General features: G+C 51.9%; 1 protein-coding gene across 26 annotated transcripts in view; it reads right to left on the minus strand.

Annotated features, from left to right (window-relative positions):
* DYSF (dysferlin) overlaps window positions 1-15,860 on the minus strand; it is a 222,467-nt gene extending 206,607 nt beyond the window's left edge. For 9 of the 26 annotated variants that reach the window (XM_067704744.1, XM_067704743.1, XM_067704740.1 and 6 more), the window contains exon 1: window positions 4,054-4,260. In XM_067704744.1, coding sequence (XP_067560845.1) covers window positions 4,054-4,144 — 91 coding nt within the window. In that variant the 5' untranslated portion in view covers window positions 4,145-4,260. Of the gene's footprint in view, window positions 1-4,053; window positions 4,261-15,191 lie in introns of those variants that run through there. The other 17 variants (XM_067704761.1, XM_067704757.1, XM_067704759.1 and 14 more) reach the window with 4 other exon arrangements.
* Between the last annotated feature and the right edge of the window lie 6,706 nt (window positions 15,861-22,566).

The following is a 22,566-nucleotide window of genomic DNA, read 5'->3' on the forward strand; positions in this document are numbered from 1 at the left end:
AGGGTTCCTCAACCTTGGCTGTGTTAGCTTCTGGGGATGGATAAGTCCTTGTTGCGGGTGTCATGGAGCTGTCTTGTGCACTGTAGGACGTTTAGCAGCATCCCTGGCCTCTACCCACAGTAGATGCCAATAGTACCTCATCCTCCCACCCAGTGGTGACAACCCAAAAGGTCTCCAGACATTGCCAAAGGTCCCGAGGAACAAAATCGCCAACTGAGAACAACTGCATTAAAGCGTACATTTATATATTATGTACTTACTTAGGTGTTAAATTTCACACTAAAATTGCTTTAAAAAAAAAAAAGAAAAAAGAATCTTGGAGGAAATACGTCAAATTGTTGACAAGTTAATTTGAAGTATAAGGATAGGGGGCTACTTTTCACTTTTGTCTCATCCTTTTTTACATTGAGTACATGTTACGTTCACCTAAAGAAAACAGGCTATTTTCCATGCTTTAAAGTAATTTTTTTTTTTTTTTTTTTTTTTTTTTTTTTTTTTTGCGGTTCGCGGGCCTGCCTCTCCCGTTGCGGAGCACAGGCTCCGGACACGCAGGCTTAGTGGCCATGGCTCACGGGCCCAGCCGCTCCGCCGCGGCACGTGGGATCCTCTCGGACCGGGGCACGAACCTGCGTCCCCTGCATCGGCAGGCGGACTCTCAACCACTGCGCCACCAGGGAAGCCCTAAAGTAACTTTTAATATTCAAAAAGCTATGATTCAAAGAGTCCGGTGTCCTTGCAGCTCACCTTCCCTATACAGGTAAGTCAGGTGGGCCCACCTACAGATGGTTCTATAAGATTCCCCAGGAGATAGATGAGAGGGGAGGGGGGAAGGGAGAGAGAGCGACTGGAGAGACGCGGGGAGGAAGAGAGGACTGATGGGAGAAGGGAAAGGGAAGGGGCAGTAATGACTCGGGTTCTGGCTGGTGAGCCTGGAGGAAGCAGGGTAGAAAGTCACTAAGTGGGGGCACAGGAGACCCAAACTTCAAGGAAATAAGATGTTTGAGCTCGAAGGGAACAGGAATCTGGTTTTGTTCTTGGATGCATCCCCAGCCCCTCGAACAGCACCCAGCATGTAGTAGGTGCTCAATAAGTATTTGTTCAATGAACTAAATGCATGAATGAAGGGATGTAAATCATGACATTAGAGGGTGGGAAATGGGCAGGGCAGAAGAGAAGTCCAGCTCATTAAATGCTATAGGAAATGAAGCTGCCCATTCACGCAGATGGTCAGTCAAAAATCTCCACCATGGCCCAGGTACTCACGGTAGTTAGTCACGCCAACTAAATAATTAATACAAGAACAAAGGGATGATAAGTATTCATTAAAAACCTCTATCCTAAAGACCTGAGAGAGGGAACACATAAAAGGGCCCTCAGAGTCCAGCCTCCCAGAGCTCACAGTCTATTTTGGGAGGCAGGTCCTGAAATTACATCTGAGCCTGGAATGCCCGGAACAACTGTGAGACAAGTGGGCCTGGCCAGGCCCATGCTCCTCGGGCTCCGCTCCGAGCGGGAGCCCAGCACACAGTGCGGAGACTTCTCTGCAAGCAGTCCAGTCCCCTCTGTGCCATGATGTGTTCCGACAAGGCTTCTCACCCCTGATTGCGCTTTCTGTACATTTGGAGATTTTTTGGAAACACCTATATCTGGGCCCCTCACCCCAGAAGTTTTGCTTCAAGAGAGGAGGGACCGGGAGTTTGGCAGTGTTTTTTCTGAAAGCTCTCCACGCAATTCTGATGTGCAACCGGGGTTGAGTACCCCAAGCTAGATGATCTGTAAATTCTGGGTCTGATTCTAACAGCCCCTTTCCCTAAGCATCAACTCAGCCCCCAAGTCCAGCATGAATACCCCTGTCAGGTGGGGGAGGTCACATTAATTTCACCTTTCACCACATCTCACATCAATTTCTCTCAAGACGTGGTTCCAAAATGGCCTGCATCAGGTATGGAAATGCTAATTCTTAGGTCACTTAAACCTGCTGCATCAGAACCTCTATGGATAGGACCCAGGAATCTGTCTTTCAAGCACAATCGCCAGAAGATTCTCAGGCACAGTAAAACATGAAAACCATTGCCTCAGACTGTTGAGACTCCCAGGCACATCTGGAAGATGGTGAGTAACTGGGCCACAAAGGGCACACACCAGAGAGTACCACCAGTTTGCTCTCAGCCCCAGGCATCCTGATGAATAGGACGAGATGCTGCCCTCAAGGAGTCCTGCGATCCTAATTACGGAGCAAAGTACTGAGCACAGCCCAGCTGGGGCAAGTGCACTAGCAGACCTAACAAGGTGCTGTGCATTACGAGAGGAGAGACTAATGATAGCCAGGGGAATCCTGGGTGCCTTCCTGGAGAAGGTGGCATTGTAGCTGGGCTTTGAAAGTTAAATAGACTTTGAACAGCTGGAGATGGTACATTCCATTATATTGCAGTTTTGCTAGGAGCTTGTCAGTGCAAATAAATAGTAAGGCATTATAAAGGGAGGGGAATGCAGAGATGGGGAGAGGACAGCAGGTGCATGTGCTTGGGGTACCTGGGCTGGGGCAACAGCCAAGAGGGACCTCAATTGATTTGGACTCAAGGGCACTGCCCGCTCCAAGCACTCCCTGCCATGACCAGGACACTTCCCCAGGTTTCCATTTCCTTGTCTGCAGAATGGGGAGATTAGTAGCTACCACAAAACCGTTAGAGAACCAGGGAAAGAGAGTGGTGAACAGATGCAAAAGAAGTCCGAAGCATCTAAGAGACCTAGGCTGATGAAGGGCCCTGGGCTCAGGGTCCTTGGGGAGCTTCTTTCCCAGCCAGTGTTGGCCCCATCATTTCCACACAAGAATGGCTTAAGCAGAATCTGAACCTAAGGGAGAACTAGGGACCTTGTCTGGATGCTGCATTTCATAGTAGGCACCCAGGAATATCACCAATTAATGAAAACAGAAGAGTTTTCTAAACTGTTTCGACTCACACTTTTCAAAAGAGGAATAAAATGTAAATGGTCACACATCAAAGAATAAAAGCTACAGTTAGTTCTCACTTTGCCAAACTGTGTCTTTCATCTATGGTTATCATCATTTTGGGGTGCTTGGGGAGAAGATGGCGATCGTGGGTCAGAGCTAAAGAGCCCCCTTGGTGTTCCCACCTTTTTCTAACCTCCTGAAAACACCAGCCACTTGTCCCTCTCCGTTTGACCACCTTTTGCGCCGCACACGTTTTTTAATTCCACAAAACCACAGGATACACCTCGTGGTAAGAGGAAAACCCTCTCCCTTTCCTTAATTATCTTTCTTTGCAGAACCGGGGTCCTGACTCACTGCCATTGTTCCTTCTCTTAATTTTGACAGATCCTTCCTCTTCCCTTTCCCCTCCTGAGATACCTCCTCCCGTGGGAATGTCTGCCTTGAGGCGGGAGTTAAGGGTGCCTGGTGAGAAGGGGGCGGGGTTTGAGTCCTTTGGGGTGTTTGCCCCAAACAGAGAGACCCTCTCTGGTCTAAGTACCACAGGCAGGTGTTTAGGCTCTTTGCATTTAAAAAACTTCCTTGAACTCTCAAAATTTTTTGTATCAAGGCTACATCCGCTCTATTCTATCCCTTTTCCTCCCAACTGAGACACGGCCGATTCAATATGGCCAGTGCTGAAGAAAGATGGACGAATGAATGAATGAAATCAAGACACAACTTTCACGGTCTCCACACCCAGTTTTTAAGCGATCCTATTCCTCTCTCTTCCGCACCCATCCTCCAACCCCGCCCTCATCACTGCCCGCTAAGGGCTCGCACGTTATTCCCTCTGGGCTTCTGTCTTAGAAAAGTGTTAACTGTCGACCTGTTATGGCACTTCCGGTTTTCCAAAATTTCTGAACACTGTGGCATTTATCGTGCTCGGTTGCATCCTCCTCGTCTCCTCGGCAGAAGATAGGACCGAAATTTCTCTGAGATTTCTGTCCTTGCTGACGGGGAGGAAACTATGGCTTGGACTACAGTTAGCGCCGGAGCCGGGGCGGTGCGCGCGCAGAGTCGGTGGCGCGGGCGCACGGGCGCCACGGCCACGGGGCTCTCACCTCGGAAAGTCAGGCTGGCGACCGGGTCGCTGCGCCGGTCCTTCTTCACACTGGGGAGGTTGCTGGCCCTCACCAGCTGGCAGCTCAGCATGGTTCGGCCGGCCCCCACCGAGCAAGCGCTCGGCTCCGAGGCAGCCGCACCAGAGGGGAGCGAGCTGTCGCCTCCGCGGGAGAAGTCCCGGCGCCTGAGAGAGGCCGCGGCGAGGACACCGGACACCCACTGGGTGGACCCTCCCCTCCGGCCCGGGTCCGGATCCGCCCTGCCCGCGGAGGGCGGGGCGGGCCAGGGGTCAGCCTGGCGCCGGCGGGGGCGCTGGTCCCCTCCGCGGGTCCCCGCCCCCGCCAGGAATGGAAGCGCAGCTGGCGCGGGGCGCACGGCTGGGCTACGCAGCTGGGAAGCGTCGCCCGCCCGCCTGCTAGCGGGAGCCCGCACCGTCCCGGTTACCCGCCCGGCCAGCGCGCCCGGGCCCCGAGCGCACCAAGGCCGACCTCGTTTCCACTGCTCTCCTGCCCGAAGCGCCCAGGGGCAACTGGGTGCGAAGGCGGGAGGTGGGGGAAACGGGGCTTCAGAGACCGGAGTGTGTCCGCGGGAAACTGCAAGCGCTGCGAGCGCTAGAGGAGGAGAGGGCCGAGCGGCCAAACGTGCGCTGCGCCCTGAGCCCCTGGCGCCCACGCCGCTCGCCTCGGCCCACCTTCCCCCTCGACCGCCCTCGGTGCCCCGGAGGTCCGAGAGACTCCGACGCTCGAACTCTCGCGAAGAGCCTCTGAGCCTTCTCCAGAGCAGTCTGGGGTCACCCGCCTCCGGAGGCGGAGGTCTGCATCCTGCCCACTCGGTACCCTGCCACATCCCCAAAAGCAATCTCTAGGTCCCCTCGCCCTCACCATGAGGGGAATTGCCTAGAGCGTGAGCCTCGAGTGGTGACAGCCTTTAGCGTGCGTTCCTGTGTTACGTCTGGTTCCTTTCCAGCTGATGAACTTCTTGGCCACAGGTGGCTTCTCACCTCCATACCCCTACATTGCAGCACCGAGCACCCGACAGGCACTGTCCCTCCTCCCACCTCCCAGGTCCTCACTAGCTTCCTCACTCAGCCTCAATTCAGTGACTAGTTATCGTCATTCTGCTGCACAAGATCACAGCTCTCTTTTTCTTCGCTTGTTTTGAAGATCCAGCATTTTCAGGTGGCTAAACAGCAACGTGGTGAAATCCAGCCCTGCCTACTCCACGCCAGCCCGCTAAGCACTAAAGGTGTTGGAGAATAACACAGCTAGCCTGCTGGTCTCACCTGTTATTTCCCACCCCTGACTCTGGTGGATCCTGAGTGCTGATAGGGAACTACTACATGTCCACAGCCTCTTCAATCTCCCTCTCTCCTAGACAGCTATTTCATACTTTTCTCTCCCCAAACCCACAACACCCCATCACCATCCTCGCTCTCAGTTTGCTTTTTATATGCAAAGTAGAGAACTTCCTCAGGCTCCCCGCCTCCTAACTCCCGTCAGCTTCTGCACCCAAATCTTTTGCTCTTTCTCCTGCTGTTATAAACGAATCATTCGTACTCCTAAGCCCCGCTGGGCACTTGGGCACTAGATCCTACCCCCTCACCCACTCGATGACAAGTCTGAGGCTGTCCTCTCCCCAACCTTAAAGGCTGCACCTTCTCTAGCTGGCTTGCGCCCTCTTCCTCCTGACTCTACCACTCTCCCTGGGTGACCCCACTAACCCTTACGATGAGCTGGACATTTACTTCCTCTCCAACATCCAAACTTCCTCTCTCTCAGCAGAACCCGACTATTCGGGTACTACCCCCAGCCCTAGCTCCAGATCCTGACCTATCTGAGACCATCTCCTGGCAATAGCTATTGGTCCAGCGATGGCATATGTCCCGAGTTGTTCTCCTGGAGGGATAACTTATCCTCCGTGAATGGACAAGCCCAACTTCCTCTCCTGCTTTGTGAGAATAAGGAAGCATGTAGATCAAATTGCCGGCCAGCTCTAAGATGTAGCAGACACCAAGGACAGCAGACCAGAGAGAAAAATGGAGTCAGCCTGGGTCCAGGGTGACTGTGGAGCTGTCCACTGTATATGCCCAGAGTCCACCAGGTCTCTGGATCATACTGTGGCGTGGTACTAACAGGGATTCCTCCCAAGAGGACTTGTATCGGGCATAAAAACCACTTTAAGGGCTTCCCTGGTGGCACAGTGGTTGAGAGTCCACCTGCCGATGCAGGGGTACACGGGTTCGTGCCCCGGTCCGGGAAGATCCCACATGCCGTGGAGCGGCTGGGCCCGTGAGCCACGGCCGCTGAGCCTGCGCATCTGGAGCCTGTGCTCCGCAACGGGAGAGGCCACAACAGTGAGAGGCCCGCGTACTTCAAAAAAAACAAAAAATCACTTTAAGACTGTTTATTATTAAAGTCTTTTTGAGGTAGGATTTCACTTACTTGCAGCCTAAGTCATCCTTACTGACTTTGGTACCATCTATGTGCCCACAGCATCCAAGTACCTCCACCAAGGCATTTCCACCACCACCCTCTCCTGCCTGGGCTGCCTCTTAGCTGGTCACCTCTGGTCCATTATCCACACAGGAGCCAAGTGATCTTAAATATAATCATGTCTTTCCCCTCGTAAAATCCCTCCAAGGCCTGCCGTGCTCTTGGAATAAAGCCCGGCTCCCTTTCCTCTGCATACAAGGTAAGACCCCTCAGCCCCTCACTTCTCAGTTTCTGGAACATGCTGAGCTCCCTCCAAACTCCCTCCAAGCTCTGCTGTCACCTCCACCTGCACCTGCCTTCCCCCCTCTCTTAAAGGGCCACCCCCACTCACTCTTCAGGCTTCATCACTTCCGTGGGAAGCCTCTGACCTCCCGGTCTAGGCTGGGTCCTCTGGCAAACAACTGCACAGCAACGCTTTTCCTTCTTAGCGCTTGTCCCAACTGGAAGCAGTAACTATTTGTTTAAGTGCTGGTTTGATGTCTAGCTAGATGGTGGAGTCGGTCGAAGAGGGGAGAGCCCCAGTCTGTCTCAGGCAGCCAGGTGTTCCCGGTGGATAGAAGGGCTGGCCTGGGGTTGGTGTGATGGACATTGTACTTGGCTCCCCAGTGTCCCTTCCACCCTGTGATGTGAAGGGTGCTGTTCTCAAAGAGGGTAGTACTGCCCCCTAGGGGCAATTTTAGATCTGATGATCGAGGATAGTTTTTACCATCACAATAATTCCTGACGTTGCTGCCTTCCCCAGCACACCACACCCTGCCCCCTAGCCCTGCTCTAATCGGTCAGAGGGGGCACAGGAAATCTGTAGGGGCATATCTAATATTTCCAGAGGAATATTCCAAGGGACCTTTGCAAACACTTGGCTTATGTCCAAGGAACAGTGTCTCCACACTCCTGCTCAGCTGGTGGCCTGAGCCCTGGACACTTCCTGAGGCCTCTTTTCCCATCCCAACTTCCAACTTCCCAGCCTGGCTGCCCTTCACTTCTCCCTGATAGGATGGCTGACTCTTCCCTTGGGGATGTCATCCTGGGGCCGGTGCTCAAGGGGGCTTCCTCCCAAGGGGACTTGCAACAGGAATGCAGCTCTTGCGGACAGTGTGCTGAGACCTCAACTTGGCCCCCTCAAAGATGTTCTCCCGGGGCTTCCCTGGTGGCGCAGTGGTTGAGAGTCCTCCTGCCGATGCAGGGGACGTGGGCTCATGCCTCGGTCTGGGAAGATCCCACATGCTGCGGAGCGGCTGGGCCCGTGAGCCGCTGAGCCTGCGCGTCCGGAGCCTGTGCTCCGCAACGGGAGAAGTCACAACAGTGAGAGGCCCATGTACTGCAAAAAAAAAAAAAAAAAAAAAAAAAAGATGTTCTCCCCTCCTGCCATAGAAATGTTCCAAGGAGATTGACCTGGAAGCATGGTCACCCACATAAATAGACTACATTTCCCAGAACTCCCTCAGAGCTAGATGTGGCCAGGAAACCAGGTGATGACCGATGCGATATGAGCAGGAGGGCTATGTGTGTCCTGCCCAGGCTGCAGTGAAAACATATCCCAAATCATCATATCCAAAATTCCCCCAAGGGGACAGTACTATCCTCTTTGAGAACCACTGGCTCAGCCTCATCATGGTGTGGAAGGGACACTGGAGAGCCAAGTACAGTATCCACCACACCAACCATGTTGTCAAAGGGACCACGGGGGATAGCAGAGAAACAAGACAGAAAGGATCCGGGGGCCTGGACAGCCCTGCGGGTCAGAACTTTACCAGCCTGGGCTGCCTACACATCAACCATTATGTGAGTGAGAGAGACCATCGTGCCCCCCACCATCAGTTAGGGCTCGCTAGCCAACAGCCAGGTCTGCATCCTACCTAAGGCCCCAGGTAAGGGCGGCTCCTCGGCATCCCGGAAAACTCCAGCCCCACTGCAAAGGGGACAAGGCCAGCTTAGGAGCCACTGTTGGGTAGCAAGTGGGTAAGGGTGGTCTCGGGTGTCCTCGGCCTGCAGCGGCTTGAAGCAGGATTTCAGCGCCCGGCCAGAGATTGAAGTCAGGCCACGGCAGTGAGAGCACTGAATCCTAGCCACTAGACAGGTGGCCAGTGACAAGAAAATGAATTTCCACAAAGAAACGGAGAGTAGTGAAACAAGTAAAGTGTTTATTAGGAGGAAAAAGAGTACGTGTGGGTAGACACACGGGCGGGCTCAGAGAGAGGGGCGGGCTCAGAGAGAGAATCGCGCCGTTGTGGTAGTTTGAATGACCTTTATGGGGCATTTCTTCTGGGTTTCCTTTGGCCAGTCATCTTGCTTTGCTGGTCTGAGTCCATATTTGGTATATCTCAGCGTCCTCCTCTGTGTGTGTGCGCATCTCTTAGCCAAGATGGATTCTAGAGAATAGGCCTACGGGTAGGTTGACATCACTTACTATGGGGTGGCGCCCCCTCCCTTTTTGACCTCCAAGGAGCTTTTCTGTGTGTGTGTAGTTGGGAAGGTCTCCTTGACTTCTGAGAATGAGGACTATGTGGTCTTCTATCCCTTATCTGGGCAGGGCTTAGCTTCTCCTCCCTCCTGCTGTTTGGAGTCTCTGTCCACAGGGGACAAACTCCAGCCGTTTAGCCTGGGGATCATCTATCTCCTGCCTCAAGGGGACCTGCTTTGAAGCTGCATTTGCATAGCAAGCCCAGTTTTTACTTACAATTTCATGTTAAGCGCAACAGACATTTCAGAGCTAAAAGAGGTAAGGTGGGGAGGGGACTAAGGCTCTCCCCTGTTACCCCATCGGTGTAGTCATGGATAGGTGCTGACTGATAATCTCAAGTGAGAGGAGACTGGCTGCCTGTTCCCTGGAGAGTCCAAGAACCAAGGTCTCCCAGATTAAACAAAACACCATCAGATGCTGCCACTGGTGTCCCCTGGGACACATCCAGCACATAGACCTGCTGTCTTTGATCAACACAATGTTTTATAACAAAATTGTACTTTAACCATAAGGAGATCTGGATTTATAGCATCCCTTGAAAAATCAGAGAAGCTGGCACACGATCCCTAATTTTCTGCCTAACACTGACTCTCTGGCGCCTGCAGCCAGGAGCATGCATCTCGGCTCGCCCTACTCGCTACCACTCACCCAATATGCATGCGCTTCTCCCTCTGGCCTTAGTTACGCCACCTGCCATGCTCCCATGGGCATGTGGGTTTGTGACCCTCTTCTGTCACCTAGATGGGGTCCTTCCTCCCTGCCAGTCAAGGGGGAGATACTTCAAGGAGAGCCCCTTCTTGCTTTTGGAGTTGGCCTCCTCTGGCTCAGTTCTCCTAATGTCTGGGGCCTTGTTTTTTCCCAAGGCCTGACATGGGGTATCCAGGAAGCAAATAAACCTTGCCCTCTGCTTCCAATAACACCAACCTGGAGACGAACACTCTGCATGTGAGCTTACAGGATTCCTCAGGGCACATCTGCCAAAGTCCAAAAACTTACAGGAGTAAGGATGGTCCAATGCCTCCTCCTGCCCTCCCCGCTCACATTCATTGAAGAATTTGTGTCCCAAGGATATCCCAATCCGACCAGCTGGGATTAGAGAGGCAGTCACGTGTCTACCAGGGGTGTCGGGGTGTAGACTGCACATACAGCAGTGATTCTGGTTATGGCCACGGTCATGTGACCGACTGCCTGGGAAGAACTCTCCCATAGCAGGGACAATCAGATGGCCCTGCGTCCATCCCAGTGCACCCTTTTCTAGCCATGTGTCCCAAGACGTGAGATTTGACCTTTCAGAGTCTGTTTCCACTTCTGTGAAATCGAGAGAATGCTACTTCACAGAGCTGTTAGGAGGATTACAGCAAACACTAAAGTTTCCAGGCCAGTGCCTACCTGGCGCACAGTAGGTACACAATAGATGTTAGTGCTCTTCTTGCTAACACTTCAGCCTAATGAACCAATCTGGAAAGAGACCAGCATGCAGGAAGTAAAGAAAGAAATAGGGGTGGGATAGGGAGGGTGGGAGGGAGGGAGACGCAAGAGGGAAGAGATATGGGAACATATGTCTATGTATAACTGATTCACTTTGTTATAAAGCAGAAACTAACACACCATTGTAAAGCAATTATACTCCAATAAAGATGTAAAAAAAAAAAAAAAAGAAAAGAAAGAAACAGATTTTGGCCTGGGGAGAGGGACTGAGAAGGTTTGTGGGCTCAGGGAGTCACTTTTCCAAGAAAGATCTAGCCCAATGGTGAGGGTCACAGCCAGCCGGCAGGCAAGTGGACATGTGTCTTGGCCTCAGAAGCGACTGCTCCGGGGGGTGCGGGGGGAGCAGCCAGAGGAGACAGGACCAGGGTCCCTTGGGGCCGAGGGGATGGCCACTCACTCCTCAGCACATTGTGCCCAGTCTGGTAGGACAGTAGATGAACCAACAGAGCTGGTGATAGGCCGGACCAGGCAAAAAAGATAGTGAAAGGCTTTCTGGATGTGTGCAGTGATTTCTTAGTACATGTACAATACATGTTAACCATAATAATAATTATAATAAATATATATATAAACATATATAATAATAGTAAAATAGTTAACATGTATTTAAGTGCCAGGCACTATTCAAAGTGTAATATGTGTATTAACACATAAACGCTTCAGAATCATCCCTCCAAAGCAGGTACTATTATTATCAACACTTTATAGATGAGAAACTGAGACACAGAGAGGTTAAGTAACTTGTCCAAAGACACACAGCTGGAAAATGACAGTGCTGGGATTCCAAATCCAAGGTCCCAGGCAGTCTGGGTCCACAGCCAACACTCTCAGCTACCGTCCTTTCATTCTTGTTCCATGCTCTCATCCCACTGGAATGTGACCAAGGCTGCCAGCTATCTGCACCCCTGAGCCCCTCCACCCCACTGGATTGGCTAAGCTTGGGGCCTATGCTTACAGTGTCCCTTTTCCGGAGGCCCCCAAGTGCCTGCCACACCCACTGCAGGCTGCCCACCTCAGTGCTACATGATGCATGCCCCTAGCCTTAGCTTATCAGTCCCTGAACAGCCATCACAGGCCTAACAGAGGCCTTGAGATGGCCTAGCACAAGAGTACTGCCCAGAGGGAGCATCCTGGGCCAACCGGTGACTGGTCCTATGAGATGCAGAGAGGGTGATGCAGAGGGGCAGAGACCCCTCTGAGATAAGAAAGCATCCTCCAGACCAGAGAATGCGAGTGGGGATGTCAGGGCCTGAGGGCGAACGAGAGTGGGTGGCAGCAGGGACAATGTGTGAGATGAGGCAGGGTGTGAGGGGGCCACGTGCAGACTGAGACTGGTCTCTGGGGTGTGAGCCAGACCTGGGTCCTGCCCCTCCACCTTTTACTGCTTGTCTCTTATAAATCAGAGCTAAGACCAGAGGGAAATGGTAGAGCAGTTAAAGACGGGTTCTGGAGCCAGAGTGTGTGGGCCTGAATCCTGATTCCACTAATTACTAGTGTATGACTTAACCTCTTTTTGGTGTGGAATGGGGGTGATAATGGTTGCTACCATATACGGTTGCTAGGAGGATGAAGCGTCTACATACAAGGGCCTGGTACAAATTACAACTCGAACACGATAGAACTCATAGTAAGTGAGCTCCATTTAGAACAGCGCTTACACCTAGTAAGCACAGTATCAGTTAAATGTATCTCACAGGATCGTTGTGGGGTTTTGAAGAAACGGCATCTGAAAATGGTACATTGTGCTTAATGAATGACCATTCTCTCTGCTTGTGATGAATACGCTTTTCAAAATTGGAATCCTGCATCTCTGGGTCATTCGTCATACACTGCCCTCCCCGCAGCCTTGCACTCCCCCCGACTCTGACTCAGCCCATGCTGGGTACCCCCCACACAGCCCTCCCCTGTTCTGGCTCAGGCCCAGGGTGCCTCCTGTGTGGGCAGTGCATGGTATGCATTCCAAAGCACTTTCTTATTCATGAGCGTGGACGCTGAGAACAACAGAGGGCGTGATGGGGGTGGGAGGGGTGCTTTGGCCACTGTGTGACCTTGGTCAGGCCCCTGCACTTCTCTGGGCCTATCTGTAAAAGGGGATGATATCCCTGCCCACTGGCCTTACAAAGCTACCGTGAGCAGGAAATGGATTTATGCATGGGCGGAGGCACGTGTGAAATTATGAGATATTACAAATAGGTAACCAAAGGAGGAGGTCTATGGGCCCTAAAAGCAGAAGGTCTGGGAAGCCAGGTCCAGGCCAGCTGGTGCGGGAAGCCTTCCCAGAAGGGTGTTCTGCTCTGACGAGTGTGTCCCTGAGACAGAGCCTTCTGCATAATCATTCACCAACCTGGCCCCGGTCGGGATAAGGAGGGTGAGCAGGCCCGAATGCCGCAGGGAGGCCAAATTTGGACATGAGTGAGGAGCTTGGCCAACACGCAGGAGGTGGACTGTGGCCAAGGGTGGGGGAGGGAGGGCCTGCGCTCCCCATGACTGCTTGGCAGTGACTGTGATGGCTGGGAGTGGGGGGGATCCAGAAGGCCCCCTGCGAAGGCTGGGGACCCTCTCAGTCAGCACAGACAGTGTACCTCGTTCATCGCCAGGGAAGGGGGAGCCCACCCAGAGGAGCCAGGCTGCAGGCCAAGGGGAGGACTGCAGACTGACAGCAGACAGACAAATGGGGGGAAGGGCTCAGTCAGGGCGAGGATGCAGGATGGGGCACTTGCTCCATGACGACAGGAGAGGAGCCACACCAATAGGATTTCCTCTAGGTAAAGCACTTCCGGGGTGAGAAAGTGCTTCCCCTTTCATTATTCATTATTCGTTCTTTCCTTTCTCTTACTAGGGTTCTGAGCTTGGTCTGGGGAGGGGCGACATGAAGGCTGAGTCAAGTGTGTTGTCCTGCAGGGAGGTGTTGGGAGCTGGGGGTGTGGTCAGAGAAGGTGGGGGAAAATCTGGTTCAGGCTGAGTGGACGCCAGAGGAGACAAGACCCCTGAGAACAGAGGCAGGGGCTCCAAGGTGACCCTTCTTGCATTTCATTTGTGTACTGGACAGCTCCAGAGGGTGCTCAGCCCTCAGGGGGCCCTGTGCCAGGCGAGGGGTGCTGGGGCGGGAGTGGCTGCTTAAAGAACAAGATGCCTGTTTTCCCTCCAGCAGCAATGTATCCTTCCTCCCCTCAGCCAGGGGGCTATTTACAGAGTGAATGGTGCTCCCTGGAGGTCTGCAGCTTTCAGCCCAGGGCCCTCAGCCAGGCTGCTAGTCCGGGCCATGCAGATGAACCACTGGCCTGGCCTGCCCAGAGCCAAGGTTTCAGAGGAAGCGTGGAGGCCCCCGATTGGTGCCCTCGTTCTCCTCCTGGAAACCTTGAGAAAGCTCATTTCTGAAGGCAACTGTGGGAAACTGGTCAGAACAGGTCAAAGCAACGCGTTAGGAAAAGAGCACAGCTGGCGTGTCACCTCCCGCTCCTTCTACCCCCTTTGGGGCACACTTCTTTCTCCTCCTCGAGAAACCCAAAATCTCACACCCAGGAATGTGTGTATGTGTGTGTGTGTGTGTGTGTGTGTGTGTGTGTGTGTGTGTGCACATTGCTATGGACACATGCCTGCGTTCTGTGAGTTTCTACTCCTTGGAACTTGCAGGTGTCACAGGCACTTCAGGTGTGCATGTGTCCGGGGACACATGGGCACAGGGGCGTCTGGGAACAGGTAGATCCAGGAGCTTGTGAAACTGAAAGGGAATGTCTGCTGGATGGCCAGGGACCAGCCGATGCTATGATTGCCAGAGGCCTGGGATGTAGCCAGGTCTCCGGGGTAGAAAGGGAATGACAGGTAACTAACAGAGGCTGAGAGTGAACCCACAGGGCGGGTGGGGAGGTGGGCTCCCACACTCCTGCCCTCTGGTCCTTCTCCCTCAGTATGGCTCCAAACCCACAGACCCAGCTGTGGAGACCCCAGCTCTGGCTCCACCCAGAGGGGCATCGCAGAGAAGCAGACAGGGCCCTGCCTTCACCTCCCGGAGTAGGCCGTTCATCACCATGAAAAGACCTTCCTGTGGGAGGTCTCAATCTGATAGGGGAGCAGGCTCCCCTGCTCAAGGTAGCCTCAATCTGATGATGGAGCTACCACCCCCAACATGCTAAATTTCCCGCATCCTGTGCCCAAAGCAAGGGTAGGATCCCTGGACCGATGGGCGATGCCTCTGCCCCCAGTGGCCGCCTGCCTGCCGGCCCAGCCTGTAATAGAGAGCGAAGGCCGAGGAGAGCCGCCAGGCCCGGGCCGGGGCGCGGGGAGGGGGTGGGGGGCGGGGGGCGGGAAGAGCTGGATTACAAATAGTCCGGGCACCAGTCTTCCGGGGAGAGGCGGGGAGCCCTGCAGTAAAACGCTTTGCACCACACAACCTGGAAAGGCTTCTTTTAAGAGATCCTGAGAGTGCGAGGAAAGATGCTGGCCCCGTCTTCCAGGCCCCTCTTAGCCCCAACCCGGGCTCAGCTTCCAGGCCGCTCAGCCACCTCTCCCTCTTGCCTCAATTTCCCTCTGAGTCGCCTCTCTCCGAGGGTGTGTGTTTTTGCAACACTCAAAGTCAATCTGGTCTGGGCGAGGAGTCTGTCCTCTCACGTCCCAGTGCTCTCCGGGATGGAGAGCCGCGGCGTCTCCTCTCCGACCCCATCCTCCCCTCCCGGGAGGGATCGCGGGCCCCTCCTACCTGCAAACACCGCAGAGCAGTAGGCATCGCTGATGTCGGAGTCCGGGGTGTGGACGTTCTCGGCGTAGAGGATGAAGACCCTCAGCATGACTGGCGGGGAGTCAGGGCCCAGTGCGCCCAGGGCGCGGAGAGGGCTGGGGAAGGTCGGGGACGGTCGAGGCGCAGCTCGTGGGTTCCCTCACTGGAGAGAGCTGGCGGAGGGAGAACGGCTTGGATCACTGGCTCCCGGCTCAGAGCAGCGGCTCTTAAAGAGGAACAGGCCAGTCCCGGGCTGCTTCAGTGGGCTCCACTCGGTCCGCGCCCCGGCTGCGCTCAGCCCGCTTGTCAGCGGGTGCTCCGAGGAGAACAGGGGCTTCTGCTCACCTTCCACCCCCGCCGCCCTACCCGGGCTCGGCTAAGCTGTAATTCAATGCTCCAGCCGCAGACTCTCCCAATGACACGGCATTTTGCACCTGGCGGTGGAACAGCGGACTGGGCGGCGGCTGCGAGGGCTGAGGGCTGGACCAGGGGTCCGGGCGCCCAGCGCAGTTCAGATCTCGCTCCTGCACGGGAGAAGGGCTTTGTCCCTCCCCTGACCTTCCACCTCCGGCAGTGTGCGCAACGCCAAGCCCGTCGCCTCCTCCCGCCGCGGGGATTCCAGCACTCCCCCTCGGAGCCAGCCGGCCGGACCGCCCCGGGGACGCGCTGGGGAGCAGGCGCGGGGCCGGCGCTTTCGCGAGAGAAGACCAGAGCTGAGGAATTTCATTGACGGGCAGCGCCGGCTGCCTTAAAAACTTTGTACCGCTCTTCTCTGGTTATAAAAACAACACATGACACTTTTAACACAAAATCATAAAAGAAAGAAATCACTGAGTCTGAAAAATACAGTATTAACATTTGTTTATTTACCAGCCCAGATTTTTTCCTGTGCATTGCATGCATATATGCACGTAAATTAGTCTTTATTGTACACCTGAGATCAGAGTGTCTGTGCAGTTCCGTGTCCTGCTTTTTCATGTACCATTTTCTTGCATCATTAAAAATTCTTTATAAACAATTTTTTTCAACAGCTACCTAATTTTCTATCATATGAATGTCTTAAATTCCAAAGCTTTCTCCCACTGCTGCACACTGAGGCTCTTCCCAGTTTCTTATCATCAGAGTAGTGAGAAATCGTTTTTTATATAAAAACTGGGATATAAACCCATCTTGAGCCCCCCTCTGCTTGTTCCTCAGATGGGATTCCTAGCTTTGGAATTATAAGGGCACAGGACATGCCTTTTTTTTAGGCCCTAGTACCTGTTGCTAAACTGCTTTCCGGCAGCTGTGTGGACCCACTCCCAGCAGATGGGTGACTCACCTTCTAAAGTGGGCCACTTGGATGGGTGTGGGTGTGCTGTCAGCAAAACTTGTCAGCTGTCAGCAAAACTTCTCCCCCAGCAGCCCATGGGGGTAGCACACACTCCCAGCGCAGGAAGGGTCAGCTGCTGACAGGGGGCTCGCTTTGCCTTATATGAAGGTACCAGGAGGTAGCAACACTCCCCCAAAGGTCTGTGATTTTAAGATCAGAATAGCAGACACTGTGGTCACTTATAGTTCTCCGGCTGCAATCTGTGCCTCTTCTTTGCCTCTAGCACCATACGTGGTTGGGGGAAAAGTAAAATGAGGGGCTTAAATTTAATCATTCATTTAACAGGTATGTATGGAGCCCTGCAACATGCCAAGCACTGTCCTGGGTGACAGGGACACAACGGTGAACATAAGTGACATGGTCCCTGTTATGGGCTGAATTGTGTTCTCCCCAAATCTGTACATTGAAGCACTAACCCCAGTTAAGAAGGTCATTAAGTTAAAATGAGACTGTCAGAGTAGTCTCTAATCTAACACAACCTGACAGGTTCTTGTAAGAAGAGGAAATTCGGATACATGAAGAGACACCGGGGAAGCAGGCACACAGAGGAAAGACCACGCAAGGACACCACAAGGAGGGGGCCGTCTGCAAGCCCAGGAGAGAGGTCTCAACAGAAACAAGACCTGCTGACTGACAGGTTGACCTTGGACTTCTAGCCTCCAGAACTGTGAGAAAACCAATTTCTGTCGTTTAAGTCACCCAGTTTGTGGTATTTTGTTACGGCAGCCTGAGAAAATTAATATAGTCCTTGACCTCACAGAGTTTCCACTTCAGTGGGGGAAACTGACGCTTATCGAGTAATCAAGCTAATCTTACACCATTACAATAAGTACAATAAAGGATAGAAAATGGTGGTGTGTGAGAGCAGATAGTAGGGATCCCTCATCTCATCCCCGGACAGTGAGAGGTAATTTGAGATGAGATCTGAAGGCCAGTTAGGAGTTTACTGGGCAAGACTGAGGTTGGGGCAGAGGACAAGAGGCTTCTCAAGAGAAGGAAGGAAATGCTCTGGGTCACGGTCCTGGGAAGAGTCCAGGAAGAAAGAACATCCTGACTGGAGTGCAGATTAGGGGGAGGGAGTGTTGGAGGAGATGAGGCTGAAGAGAACCACACAGGGCCTGTGGGAAGCTGCCTAGGGCCCGCCAGGTCCAGAGGGATGACAGGATCTGGTTTACTTTTCAGCATCTCTGGCTGCTTTGGGGGGAATGGGGTGCAAGGGGCCAGAGTGGAGGTGAAGAGGCCAGTTAGAAGCTATAGCAGAGGGTCAAAGTGAGACATGGTGGTGACTTGGCCCAAGGTGATGAAAGTGGAGATGGAATGAAGGAAAGCTGGGAGGAACTGGGAGGGATGTTCTGTAAGCAGGTGGAGTAGATCAAGCTTCTTGCTGCTGAACTTGGCCTTTATGTGTTGCTGGAGAAATAAGCTTTGGATGGAGTCATTGGCTGATGCATTCATTCATTCATTCAACCAGCGTTTATAGGGTGCCTCGTATGTGGCAGGAGTTTGCCAGATTCCAGTTTTAGAGAAGGGTACCAAATAGGGAGTAAAACTTGACTTCATTGAGAAGAAGGGCAAGAGGCCCTTTTGATCTAGGCAAAGTCCAAATTATGTTCTATTTTTAAAGAAGTACAGTTTGGCTCTATTCAAATGCATAAAGCAACATGAACCTGCTGTAAGGCAGAGCTAAAATTGGATGCAAGAAACACTTAGCTGCTTGCAAATACAACGTGACTAAAGTGATTTGACAAGAATCAGTTTTCTTTATAGGTTAAACATCCCCTTTGCAACTCCTCTACACTGTTTATTCATGCAGCAAGTCCTCTTCAAACTTTTTATGCATAGCCACATCTGTACAGATGTGAACCCCTAGTGGGAATGCCCCCCAACTTTATTCCTCAATATATAGAACACGTTTGGGGTGTCTTCTCTATTTAAAAGAACCATGTTCTCTGAGACTAACCCCCTGGAGACAGGGAAAGACACCAGATTCAAGCGGAAGCAATTCGATGATCTTTCCCAAGAATTTGGAACTGGAACTGAGATGCTAGCTTCTGTGTGTGGCTGGAGCTCAGATGAATAAAACGGAGCCTCAGAAAGAGCTCCATGCAGGGAGAAGTGGAGAAAGTTCTGCAGAGAAAAAGAGATGATGGGGAAGGGGGGAGGGAACAGAGAGAAAGAGACCCTTCTAGTTGTTTCTGGATCTCATCCCTCATGAGTCTTTCTGCCCATGAATTCTGAGATGGCCTTGGAGGTGAATATTCGTCGTTTCTGGCTCCCAGCTTTCAACCTCTCCTTCCTAAAACACCCTCTCACCACTCCTCGTAAGTGTTCCCAGGGAGCAGAAGTGCCTTCCTCTCTAGAAACTTCAGAGCAAGGGCCTCTCGCTCCCCGTCACTGTGCAGTGTGGCCCAGGCTCAGCCAGATGGACACTCTCTCCCAGGACTGGAAGTAAGTCCTTAGGAGCTTCAGGAAGTCAGACATGGCAGCTGCAGTGACAGCAAATGACCAGCCTTCTCCTGCTGTAGGACAAAGGATCACAGCCGTGACTCCTGCTGCCCTGAGTTCTATTTCTTTCCCAAGCCAAGACTGCCAACTTCCGTCCATTTTGTGAGCCCCCAAAGCTCCCCTGTAACTCTCTTGATTCGGATGCCCAGGTTTGGTTGCTATTGCTAGTAGCCAAGAATCCAACTGTATCTAGTGTCTTTATAATGAATCCCTCCACATCTTGATTAGGGTAATTTGAAGCATAATTCTTTTTTTTTTTCTTTTTTTAAGATTTAATTTTTATTTATTTTTGGCTGTGTTGGGTCTTCGTTGCTGCACGCCAGCTTTCTCTAGTTGTGGCGAGCAGGGGCTACTCTTCGTTGTGGTGCACAGGCTTCTCATTACAGTGGCTTCTCTTGTTGCGGAGCACGGGCTCTAGGCACGCGGGCTCAGTAGTTGTGGCTCGCGGGCTCCAGAGCGCAGGCTCAGTAGTTGTGGCGCACGGGCTTAGTTGCTCCACGGCACGTGGGATTGTCCTGGACCAGTGATCGAACCCATGTCCCCCGTGTTTGCAGGAGGACTCCTATCCACTGTGCCACAAGGGAAGTCCCTGAAGCATAATTCTGTTTCTTGCTATAAAAGATCCTTGGCTATGACTTTCAAGGTATATTAAGCACCACTAGTGTCTCATGTTTCTGCCTATCCTCTCTGCTTTGGAACTCTGGTTGGAATCAGACCAGGAAAGAAGCAAAGAAGTGGAGGAGTGGAGAATGTGAGGACTTAGGAGCTTTTTTTTTTTTTTGGCCACACGGGGTGGCATGTGGGATCTTAGTTCCCTGACCAGGGATTCAACCCATGTCCTCCTGCAGTGGAAGCACGGAGTGTTAACAGTACTTAGAGCTTTGATGTAACCGGGAAAAAGTCCTCAGAGGGTAAAGTAAGGTCTACGGGTGTGTGTTGTTGTCAGGGGGATTTTTGTGGGCTGGGGTCCATCCCTTATTTGGGATGAGAGAATAACCAACTGGGCTGCCATGTACAGTTGCACAGGTAGTGCCCTGAACAATGATACATGATGACCCTCATAGACCATAACCATGTCAAAGTCAGGATCTCTAGCTGAAGGTACTAAATAGGCAGTCAGTCAGCTTCAGCTCAGGAAGTCTCTAAAGATGAATTCTACTCCATAGATAGCCTGGCTGACATGCAGAATTTATACATCTTCTTGTATTGGGTTGGCCAAAAAGTTCGTTTGGGTTTTCCATAAGATGGTACAGTTTGGTTTCTCCCCTGGGAAAGAAAGTAAATAAGTAGAACCCTTCCCAGCTTAGGCAATTTAAGGAAAAATTATTTGAATCTTCAAGGTCAACCTATTTTTGCTTCTATGAGCTCAGGTCTTCTGGGACCACATGCTCTGTGTTCTGGGCAGAGGAAGCCAGTGGGTCAGGTGTACCGGGAACAGAAAGTGGGGATGGTAACAGTGTTAGCTCCCAGTTACCATATGACTATTGACAGAGCTATTATCTATGAGCCTTAGTTTCCTCATCTGTAAGATGAATACAATCACAGTTTGCAGTGAGGATAAAATGAGAATAAAATGCATGTAATGTAAAACACTATTTTAAGGTTTTCCAAAATCAAGGGTGCCTCCCTTTTCTGGCCTGGATAGGGATTTTTTTTTTTTTTTTATCACAGCAGGTTAAGCAAGTACAACATATCAGGATACAGAGGCTGCTCAAAATATTTTATTTATCTTTTATTTCCTATCAAATGCAGAGATGTCCACTCTGTTCCTGCCCTCTGCTGAAGGTGAGATTCGTCAATTGATTGGACTGTCCAGGGCCAAGGGGTGGCCTCGCCTTGCTCGATCTTTGGGGGCTAACAACAGAGGGTGCCTACTTTCCACAGCCAAGTCAGAAAAGTGCCTCCACAGAGATATATTCATTTCCTAATCTCCAGGACCTGTGAATATTACTTTACATGGCAAAACATGTGATTAAGTTAAGGATCTTTTTTTTTTTTTTTTTTTTTTTTTTTTGCGGTACGCGGGCATCTCACTGTTGTGGCCTCTCCCATTGCGGAGCACAGGCTCCGGACGTGCAGGCTCAGCGGCCATGGCTCACAAGCCCAGCCGCTCCGCGGCATGTGGGATCTTCCCGGACCGGGGCACGAACCCGTGTCCCCTGCATCGGCAGGCGGACTCTCAACCACTGCGCCACCAGGGAAGCCCAAGTTAAGGATCTTGAGAGGGGGAGTTTATCCTGGATTATCCCAGTGGGCCCTAAATGCAATCACGTGTATCCTTATAAGAAAGAGGCAGCAGGAGAAGGGCAGGTGCACACAGAGAAGGTGATGTGAAGATGGAGGCAGAGATTGGAGTGATGGGGCCACAAGTCAAGGAATGCCAGGCAGTCACCAGAAGCTACAAGAGATAAGAACAGATTTTCCCCCAAAGCCTCCGGAAGGAGCATGGCCCTGCTGACACCTTGAGCTTGGGCTTCCAGCCTCCACAACTGTGAAAGAATACATTTTGCTGTTTTAACCACCACAACTGTAACAATTGGTTAGAGCAGCCATAGGAAACTAATGCACCAAACCTCTGACAACGGCAGCCAGACCATTATTGAAAAGAGCTGGTGTTCAGACCACTTTTACTGCTTGTTGTTTCAGGGTAGAAAAGGAGAGTCAGCTCTCCAGCCTCACTGAGACACCAAGCGACAAGTCTGATACCATTTTCCAATAGAAAACAGAAAGAAAGTCTTCTTTCTGCAACAGATTTTTAAAAAGTCTGTTTTCCAATAGAAAACAGAAAGAAAGAAGAAAAGCAGCAACAGATTTTAACAGAAGAGAGAATCTGTAAACACTGAATGACTTCCACCTTCTCAGCCACACAGATCTCCGCCACGCTTGCTAAGAGCCACAGATCCTGTTCACACTCTGGTCATCTCATCTGCTTACGCTGAGGAGAAAAACTTATGGTAATGTCAGAAGGTTTCAATTTTCCATGAAAGGGACCTTCCTGAGAATCTACCATGATAAACACTTAGTAAACACCCAATAAATAGAGACTATTTTTATCCATCCAGGCATGGCTGATATACGGAAAAGGAGTGTGTTCAGAATGGAGGGGTGGAGCTCCTGTGGTCTGAAATGCCCCCTGAAAGCCCCATCCTGAGCAGGGGGTGGGAGCAGCCCATCTGCTGAAGTGCAGGGAGCATGGCCTTGGGACTAATGGGAGCAGGTCAGTCTGTAAGCACGGTCCTCCTTTCACATCAATTCCAAAGGATGAGGAGTCTCTAGAGAGGATGAGAGAAACACACACACACACACACACACACACACACACACACAGATGGGGCGGGGCATTGGAGGAGGGGAGAGAGCGCGAGTGCACTTCTGAGAAGATCCAAACTAAGGTGATGGAGGAAAAGAACAGGAATTAAACTTTTTCCAAAGTGAGGCTATCTCATCTTCTGGAAGAGACTACAACATCCCAGGATGCAG

Source organism: Pseudorca crassidens, chromosome 14 (assembly GCF_039906515.1).
Source record: "Pseudorca crassidens isolate mPseCra1 chromosome 14, mPseCra1.hap1, whole genome shotgun sequence".
NCBI lineage: Eukaryota > Metazoa > Chordata > Mammalia > Artiodactyla > Delphinidae > Pseudorca > Pseudorca crassidens.